The sequence below is a fragment of the Gekko japonicus genome, unplaced genomic scaffold (genome assembly GCF_001447785.1).
Source record: "Gekko japonicus isolate JY-2015 unplaced genomic scaffold, Gekko_japonicus_V1.1 scaffold6545, whole genome shotgun sequence".
In the NCBI taxonomy this organism is placed as follows: domain Eukaryota; kingdom Metazoa; phylum Chordata; class Lepidosauria; order Squamata; family Gekkonidae; genus Gekko; species Gekko japonicus.
In genome coordinates, this window is record NW_015167726.1 from 12,222 (window position 1) to 21,694 (window position 9,473).

The 9,473-nt window shown below is 55.0% G+C and overlaps 1 protein-coding gene across 1 annotated transcript; it reads left to right on the top strand.

Moving 5' to 3' along the window:
* Nucleotides 1–1,820: 1,820 nt before the first annotated feature.
* Nucleotides 1,821–9,247, top strand: LOC107112952 (frizzled-2-like; the record flags this gene model as incomplete). The annotated part of the gene is made up of 2 exons (XM_015414160.1): nt 1,821–1,973; nt 8,125–9,247. Coding segments are annotated over 2 exons (1,267 nt in total), but the record flags the coding sequence as incomplete, so codon positions are not given.
* Nucleotides 9,248–9,473: the final 226 nt, after the last annotated feature.

Below are 9,473 nucleotides of genomic sequence, written 5' to 3' on the forward strand. Positions count from 1 at the left end.
AGACAGTGTGTCATGCTAATGGCCGTCTTCATTATTTAATCTGTCCGTAATTTGAAAATAAACACGGTGAAGGAAGGGCCTCAAAAGAAACGAGAAAACTTCCCTGCACCTTTTCAAATGCTAGGGATCCAAAACAAATAAAACTGAAACAAGTCCGTGAAAGAAACGTTCAGTCTTTTACTTTAAATTGTCTTTTCCCAGTTCAAAATCCCTCTCTTACCATATCCGGTGTAGAATCTGAAGTCCTCCCTGCCTCTCCCCCATAAATCACGGGGGACCCCAAGATCTAAGAGTCCTCCTAAGCAATTACAATGGCATTAACTTTGCTTTGAGATCTCCTTGCTAATGGGCACCCCACACTTTGCATAATTAAGATCTCTCCTCCGGCTTCTCCTCTTCCCACCCCATCCTAAACGTCTTCCTCCCCCAGATAAAACCCTCGTAGCCCCACGTGAAAGAATCTTCTCCCTTTGAGGTACCACCGAGGGGGGAAAGGGTCATAATGGATTTCTTTGTTAGGAAAAAGGGGCAATTATACGCCAGGAGCAGCCTGGCCCTGAAAGGGATCTCTTAAAGGGACAATCCAAGGCACCGAAGGACAGCGGCTGTAAGGCAGGCTGCATGCTTCTCAGTTGATCCTGATCTGCTTTGAAAAGAAATGGCCCGGCAACAACAATGAGTCATTTGAAAAATAAATCCACCGGGAATGAGAAGCATAAAGGTAAAGGTAAAGGTTCCCTTGCTCGAAAGCCAGTCGAATCCGACTCGGGTTGCGGTGCTCATCTCCGTTTCCAAGCCGAAGAGCCAGCACTGTCCGAAGACGTTTCCGCGGTCATGTGGGCCAGCATGACTAAACACTGAGGCGCACGGAACGCTGTTCCCTTCCCACCAAAGTGGTCCCTATTTATCTACTTGCAATTTCTTGCTTTCGAACTGCTAGGTTGGCAGGAGCTGGAACTAGAGACGGGAGCTCACTCCGTCATGCGGCACACTCGGGTCTCGAACTGCTGAACTACTGACCTTCCACAGCCTGCAGTTCAGCGTCTTAACCACTTGAGCCACCACAGCTCCTTATGAGAAGCATAGATCAAGAGAAATACCGTTTCCTGGATCAGTCGGTCTTTCAAACTTTGGAAGCCAGATCAAGAAGGGTATCGAATCCGCCGGTGAGATGCCGGTTAGCCACCTGCCTGGCAATGCAGCATCCATGCTGACCGGCAGTGTTCCCCCTAAGCTGAGTTAGTATGAGCTAGCTCACAGGTTTTTAGCCTCTGGCTCACACCTTTTTGTCTTAGCTCAGGAAGGAAGGTTCCAGAGCAAACTAATTTATGCAGCAGCCAAATCTCCTGCTCACAACGTTAAGGCCAGTAGCTCACAGAGTAGAATTCTTGTTCACAGAGCTCCATAGCTTAGAGGGAACATTGCTGACCGGTGCCCTTTGCATCTCTGGAACTGGGGGCCTGGGGGGTCTTTTCCAGTGGGCCACCAAAACCGCAAGCCTGAGCCCAGCAGCCAGGGTGATGTAGTGGTTGCAGTGTTGGTTTAGGATCTGGGACACCCAGGTTAGAATCTCCCCTTTGCCACGGCAGCCGGCTGGGCGACCTCGGGCCAGTTGCACTCACTCAGCCTAGCCTACCTCGCGGGGTTGTGGTGAGGATACAATGGATGAGAAGAAAGGAGGGGCATAACTGAAACCAATCAGAAGGGATACATTCTGCGGAGTCGCCAGCCCTGACTGTGCGTGAGCCCCTGGGCAGAACGGCCTCACTCTTCAGTCCAGCTTCCTGTTGCTGTCCGGTGTCCCTGCTGTCTGTCCCCAGTATCCAACCATCAGCACTTTGGACCACGGAGGTTCTTGATGACGACAGTTCCCTGGCCTGCATCTCCAAGTTCCTGCCTGCCCAGCTAGCCTCCCTTTCAGTCAAGGGCAGTGACCATCAGGGATCTGACCAGGCTCCTGGGCTGGTGCAAAGGTATTTTGTTGCTCCCTGCCAGGCACGCCAGGCCCTCCCGTCGGCTGGGTCCCTCCAAGCCAACTGTTGCCACAGGGGCTGTGGCTTGGATGGGTGATGTGGCTGTGTGGGCCCAGGAGGGGATGGCTGTCTCCTCCCCTGCACTGATGCCCGGGAGGCAGGCAAGCCCCTGTGGGGCATGAGCACTCCCCACACTGCGCTGCCCCAAACAGCCGCGTCCTCCTGTCCACAGAGGCCAATCAGATCACCAAAAGGGATGGGAGCAAAAGCCTGGTCCTCCCAGCAACACCTAGTCCCAGGGCTCTTTTTGTAGAAAAAGGCCAGCAGGAACTCATTAGCATAATAGGCCACACCCCACAGCAGACACTCATTAGCCTATTAGGCCACACCCCTGACCGCACAGCACATTAGCATAGTAGGCCGCACCCCCATGTTACCAGAAGTGTGGTCATCCAGCCACACACCCCTTTTGCTTCTTATTCTGTTTACCTTGTTGTCAAAACCCAGAGGTTTTTTTGTAGCAGGAGCTCCTTTGCATGTTAGGCCACACACCCCAATGTAGCCAATCCTAATGAGTTTCTGCTGTTGGGTGTGGCCTATTATGCAATGAGTTCCTGCTGGGCGTGGCCAACTTGGGAGCCAGCCGGAACTCCGTTCCTCTGCGTTCCTGCCCAAAAATAGCCCTGCCTACTCCAGAGGTACACTGCATTCTGAAAACGGAGGTCCCGTTTAGCCACCGTGGCTAATAGCCATAGGCAGCAACCGGCTGTAAAAGGAAAATAGGCTTGGGGCAATGAGTTCCACAAGACATCATGTGCCGGGGGAAATACTCTCTTTTCTGCCCTAAATCCATTTCCCACCGGCTAACTTGGGTGGCTTGGAGTTCTCGTGTTGTGAGAGGCGGTCCATTTCCTCCACACCACGTCTGTTGTTATGAACCTTCACAACCCCCTTCCTTGTCTTTTCTCCAAACTAAAAAGCCCCAAACAATCCAGCCTGTCTTTAGAGAGAAGGATGCTCCGGTCACTGCTGGTCTCCCTTCTTCTGCAGCTTCCCTAGTTCTACAAGGTGCTTCTTGAGACAGGTGTGAACCTTAGGGGTCATTTCGTAGAAAAAGTGGTGCAGGAGCTCATTAGCGTAACTCATTAGCATATGCCACACACCCCAGGAGTCATGTCGTAGAAAAAGAGGTGCAGGAGCTCATTAGCATAACATTAGCATAACTTATTTGCATATGCCACACCCCCTGACATCACCAGAAGTGTGTCAGAAGGCAACACCCACCACTCAGGCTCCCCTGGACTCTTTTGGATCGCTAGCTATTGGGGGGGTGGGACAGTACCTGAATAAAACTTGGTCTTAAAAGTGCCACTGGACTGTTTTGAACTGGGGGGATGGGGGGGGGCTCTGCAACTTACCTGGCTGCTTCTTGCTCTGACTGAGGGCTGCTCGGAGCAGGGGGTGGGGCTTGTTGCATGTGTCCGCCCCCTGGGCCCTTTACTGCCGGAGCTCCACTCCCGTGCGCTCCTGCAGGAAATGACCCCTGCTTGTTCCAGAGGTAGCCACCCCACAAACCTAGATGTAATTGTCAGTCCTTACACACATTTCCTACTACCAGAGTTTGTCTTTTTGTCTCAGAGTTTGTCCCAGGCAGGAGAAAGTTCCTCCAGCCCAGTGGAGGGGACTATGGCGAGCGGCTCCCCAGGCAGAGCCCGGACGGAGGACGTGGAGGACGAGGGGGGGAGGCGCAGTTCAGCGCCCCATCCAGGGCTCGGGGATGGGGGTGGGGGACACGGGACTGGCTGGCTGGCTGGGGACGCGGCTGCTTCAGCGGTGGAGCGGGGGGAGGCGAAGTTCGGAGGTGCACTTAGGCGGCACGTGGGCTTTTGGGGGGGAGGCGAACTTTGGCGCCCCATCCAGGGCCTGCCGCCCACCCCATCCAGGGCCCAGTGCTCTAGGCAAACGCCAAGTTCACCTAGCGGGTGAACTGGCCCTGGGAGTGGGGAATCAAACCTGGCCCTCCAGATTAGAGTCCGCTGCTCTTCACCACTACACCATGCCGGCTAGTGACCGGTTGAGAGCCACACAGAGCACAGACTTGAGCCCATATCCTTCCCCTTCGCGTTTGATCGTATCAGGCCACATTAACCCACAAGAGCTTATCAAATCAACAAGGGCTAAAACAGGGCCACGCTCACCGGTCCTTCAGCTTCACGAGGCTGTAGCCCAGCGGTTTTGCACACCGAATGCTAGAGATCCACAGGGCCCCATTCTGTTCCTTCCGATACCACCAAATCCAGCAACCTGCCCCAAAGGAGGACGACCCACTCCCTGGGGCTCCAGAGGCCAACCGAAGCCCTCCTCCTCCATCAACATGATCGTCAGGCAAACTGGTGAGAGCCTGTTTGGTGTAGTGGTTAGGGATGCGGACTCTAATCTGTGAGGACCAGGTTTGATTCCCTGCTCCTCCACGTGCAGCTCCTGGTGTGACCCTGGGTCAGTCACAAGTTCTCTCAGAGCTGTTCTCTCAAGAGCAGTCCTCGAAAGAGCTCTCTCAGTCCCGCCTGCCTCACAGGGTGTCCGTTGTGGGGAGGGGAAGGGAAAAGAGATGGTAAGCCGCTCTGAGATGACTTCCAGTAGTGAATGGCGGGGTATGAATCCAATCTCTTCTTCTCCTCCTCCTCGATCGAAATCCTTTGCTTATACACAATACAAGCCCCTGAATGGCTCTCTTAAACCTTGTCTCAAGTTCTGCACCAAGAAGCTTCACACCTGCATAGTAGCCATAGGTAAAGGTGTCCCTTGCTCGAAAGCCAGTCAAATCTGACTCTAGGGTTGCGGTGCTCATCTCCATTTCCAAGCCGAAGAGCCAGCGCTGTCCGAAGACGTTTCTGTGGTCACGTGGCCGGCATGACTAAACACCAAGGCGCACGGAACGCTGTTACCTTCCCACCAAAGTGGTACCTATTTATCTACTTGCAATTTCTTGCTTTCGAACTGCTAGGTTGGCAGGAGCTGGAACTAGAGACGGGAGCTCACTCCGTCATGCGGCACACTCGGGTCTCGAACTGCTGAACTACTGACCTTCCACAGCCTGCAGTTTAGCGTCTTAACCACTTGAGCCACCGCAGTAGCCACACAGTCTTAAAATATAAGTAAAGCCTCTCCCACTTTCCATCTCTAAGGACCACTAGTTCATCAGGTGGTGAGGGGTCTGGAGACCAAGTCGTGTGAGGAAAGGTGGGTGTATCCTGGAGAGGAGACGACTGAGAGGTGACACGATCACTATCCTCAAGTACTTGAAGGACTGTCCTGCAGAGAATAGTGCAGAGTTGTTTTCCATAGCCTCAGAAGGTCGAACCGGAACTGACAGGTTGGAATTAAATCAGGAGAGTTTTTGGCTAAACATTAGGAACTTCCTGAGAGCGGTTCCTCAGTGGAATGGGCTTCCTTGGGAGGTGGTGGGCTCTCCTTCTCCAAAGAGAAGTTTTCAAGCAGAGGCTAGATGGCCTCCTGACAGCAATGCGGATTCTGTGAACTGAGGCAGATCCTGAGAGGGAGGGCAGGAAGGGTGGCCTCAGTGCTTAGTTCTTGTGGCCCCTTTCTTACATGCCCAGGGAAATGCTGATGGCCACTTTGGGGTCAGGAAACAATTTTTCTCCAGGCCAGTGTGGCCGGGGATCCTGGAAGGTTCCCACCCCCCATCAGGGCATGGAGCAGGAGTCACTGCCGGTGTGTGTGTGGGGGAGGGTATTTGTGAATTTCCTGCATTGTGCAGCGGGTTGGACTGGATGACCTTGGAGGTCCCTTCCACCTCGATGATTCTAGGTGAAAAAAGCTTGGGTCCAGAGGCAGCTGTAAGACTTTGTTGGACTCGGAACCAGTGTTCCCTCTAAGCTGAGTTGGTGTGAGCCAGCTCACAGTTTTTTAGCCTCCGGCTCACACATTTTTATCTCAGCTCAGGAAGGACAGCTTCAGAGCAAACTAATTAACGCAGCAGCCAAATGGCTCGCTCACAGCTTTAATGCCGGTCGCTCACAAAGTCGATTTTTTGCTCTCAAGACTCCACAGCTTAGAGGGAACATTGCGTCGGAACTTTTTCCCTGCTGCTTCAGTCCAGCACAGTGACCCCATCGGCTGTGAGAGAAAACCCCTCCCAATTGGAGGAGCTGCAGCAGGTCAGTCTGCTCAGACCATTCCCCATAAGACCTGTGGTTGGTGGGCGTGGCTTCCCTGGCAGGGGGGAGGGATCCCCCCCCAGACTCGAGCCCCCTCCCCTCTGGCTCTTAGACTCGACCACTAAAGAAGAGGGGGGATGGACCTATCTTACACTTGCCCCAACCCCCCAATTGGGTTTACCCACAAAGGCCAGCCAGACACGAAGATGAGTGGAGTTGGGGGGGACACACTGGGGAAGCTCTCCATGGGGGGATCCCTGCCGGCCAGTTGCCCCGTCCCGCGCCTCCAGCCGGGAGAGGCGGCGTCTTGCGCTCCCGGCTACCGGGGGAGGGTGGGGAGTCTGGTCACCACCAATGTTCCCTCTAAGCTGTGGGATCTTGTGAGCAGAAATTTCTACTTTGTGAGCTGCTGGCATGAAAGCTGTGAGCGAGCCATTTGGCTGCCGCATAAATTCCTTTGCTCCGGAGCCAGCCATCCTGAGCAAAGACAAAACCGTGTGAGCTGGAGGCTAAAAAAACCTGTGAGCTAGCTTAGAGTTCGTGTGAGCTAGCTCACGGGTTTTTTTAGCCTCCAGCTCACACAGTTTTGTCTTTGCTCAGGGGTGGTGACCAGTGTTCCCTCTAAGCTGAGTTCGTGTGAGCTAGCTCACAGGTTTTTTTAGCCTCCATCTCACACAGGGTGGTGACCAGTGTTCCCTCTAAGCTGAGTTCGTGTGAGCTAGCTCACAATTTTTTTTAGCCTCCAGCTCACACAGTTTTGTCTTTGCTCAGGATGGCTAGGGGTGGTGGTCTGGTGGGGCCCCCCCCGGCGTGGCGCCCTGCCTGTCAATCTGGGGCGCGGGGCTGCCGGGGAACGAGCCCCATCCTCCAAAGTAAATTGTTCCTCTTTAAAAACAGCCACAGGCCTGCCGGGGAGGGAGGGAGGGAGGGAGGGGAAAAGTTGAGAGACGGTTAGGGGTGGAGGACTTTATAAAAATGCAAAGCCTTCATCCCCAGCTTGTTTAAAAGAAGATTGCAAGCTGCTGCTGCTGCTCTGAGACTCCTTCAAGTAGTGAAGGGCGCGGTATAAATCCAATCTCTTCTTCTTCTGAGGTTGGATTTATACCCTGCCCTTCACTGCCCGAAGGAGTCTCAGAGCAGTTTACGATCCCTTTCCCTTCCCCTCCCCATAACGGACATCCTGTGAGGTAGGTGAGCTGAGAGAGCTCTTTCAAGAACTGCCTCAAGAGAACAGCTCTGAAAGAACTTATGACTGACCCAAGGTCACACCAGCAGCTGCAGGGCTATTTTTGGGCAGGAACGCACAGGAACGGAGTTCCGGCTGGCTTCAGAGTTGGCCACACCCACTACAGCCAAAACCTCTGCGTGCCGCGTTACAGAGGGAAGGTCTGGAGAGCGACCCCCCCGCTGGCGACTCCGAGGCGGGCAGGTCAGGGGGACCCCTGGAAGGATCGGGGAGGCATTTAAATGCCTCCCTGTGCCTTCCCTCGCCGGCTTGACTGGGCTCCCCGCAACTGTGGGGCACCCAGGCAAGGCAGTTCAAACTGGTTTACGGCTACAGTCCTGTCCATGACCGTGACTGACTTATTTCACAGTCCAGCTTTGCGGTCATATTTAAGAATCTTTAGAAATGCTTTATAAAGCGGCTGCTTGGCAACACTACTATTAACTTTTCTATGGCTATTGGTCCTAAACGTTATTCCTTTAATGGTATAAAACCAAAAGAAAATGTATAATCTACACTTTTAGTGGACAGTTTGTATATCCATTTGATCTTGTAACCTTGGTCTGTCTGTCTTTCTTTCTTTGAAGAATTATTCCAGGGTTGCAAAGCTGACAAACAGGAATAACCGCACGTGTCAAAAGGGATGCAGTAAGATGGGGGTGAATGATGAGATCATGAGATCAGTGGAGCTATGCTGATGGAGGAGTAAGGAGGGGACATTTTACCTCATTTCCCCTCCTCACTTCAGCTCCCCAACCCAGACAGATATCATATATGTGGATCTGGCAACACAAGAAATAATCTTTCCAGGGGTCAGAAGAGACTGTGGGTGGCCCTGCGAGCCGGGCCGGCCCGAGGGCCACCTCTTCTTCAGCGCCGAGGAGCTGCGCTTCGCCCGCCTCTGGGTCCTGGTCTGGTCGGCCCTCTGCTGCGCCTCCACCTTCTTCACCGTGGCCACCTACCTGGTGGACATGCAGCGCTTCCGCTACCCGGAGCGGCCCATCGTCTTCCTCTCGGGCTGCTACACCATGGTCTCGGTGGCCTACATCGCCGGCTTCGTCCTCGGGGAGCGCGCCGCCTGCAACGAGCGCTTCGCCGAGGACGGCTTCCGCACCGTCGTGCAGGGCACCAAGCAGGAGGGCTGCACCATCCTCTTCATGATGCTCTACTTCTTCAGCATGGCCAGCTCCATCTGGTGGGTCGTCCTCTCCCTCACCTGGTTCCTGGCCGCCGGCATGAAGTGGGGCCACGAGGCCATCGAGGCCAACTCGCAGTACTTCCACCTGGCCGCCTGGGCCGTCCCGGCCGTCAAGACCATCACCATCCTGGCCCTGGGCCAGATCGACGGCGACCTCCTCAGCGGCGTCTGCTTCGTCGGCCTCAACGGCCTGGACCCGCTGCGGGGCTTCGTCCTGGCCCCGCTCTTCGTCTACCTCTTCATCGGCACCTCCTTCCTCCTGGCCGGCTTCGTCTCCCTCTTCCGCATCCGCACCATCATGAAGCACGGCGGCACCAAGACCGAGAAGCTGGAGCGCCTGATGGTCCGCATCGGCGTCTTCTCCGTCCTCTACACCGTCCCCGCCACCATCGTCATCGCCTGCTACTTCTACGAGCAGGCCTTCCGCCAGCACTGGGAGCGCAGCTGGGTCAGCCAGCACTGCAAGAGCCTGGCCATCCCCTGCCCGCTCCAGTACACCCCCCGCATGAGCCCCGACTTCACCGTCTACATGATCAAGTACCTCATGACCCTCATCGTCGGCATCACCTCCGGCTTCTGGATCTGGTCCGGCAAGACCCTCCACTCCTGGAGGAAGTTCTACACCCGCCTCACCAACAGCAAGCACGGGGAGACCACCGTGTGAGGAGGAAGAGGAGGAGGAGGAAGAAGAGGCCAGCACAGGGGGGAGCTGGCGCCGAGGCGGGGGTGGGGGGAAGCGCCCCCCAGCACACAAAGCCCCCCCAAAAAACACACACACACCTCCTGGCTGGAGCTCTGGAAAAGGAGGGAGAGAAGGGCTGTCGTCTGGGGAAGCCGCTCTGCCACCGGCCGGGCTGCCGGGGCCTTCCTCCTCTCGTCCTGACAATCAGAGACAAAAC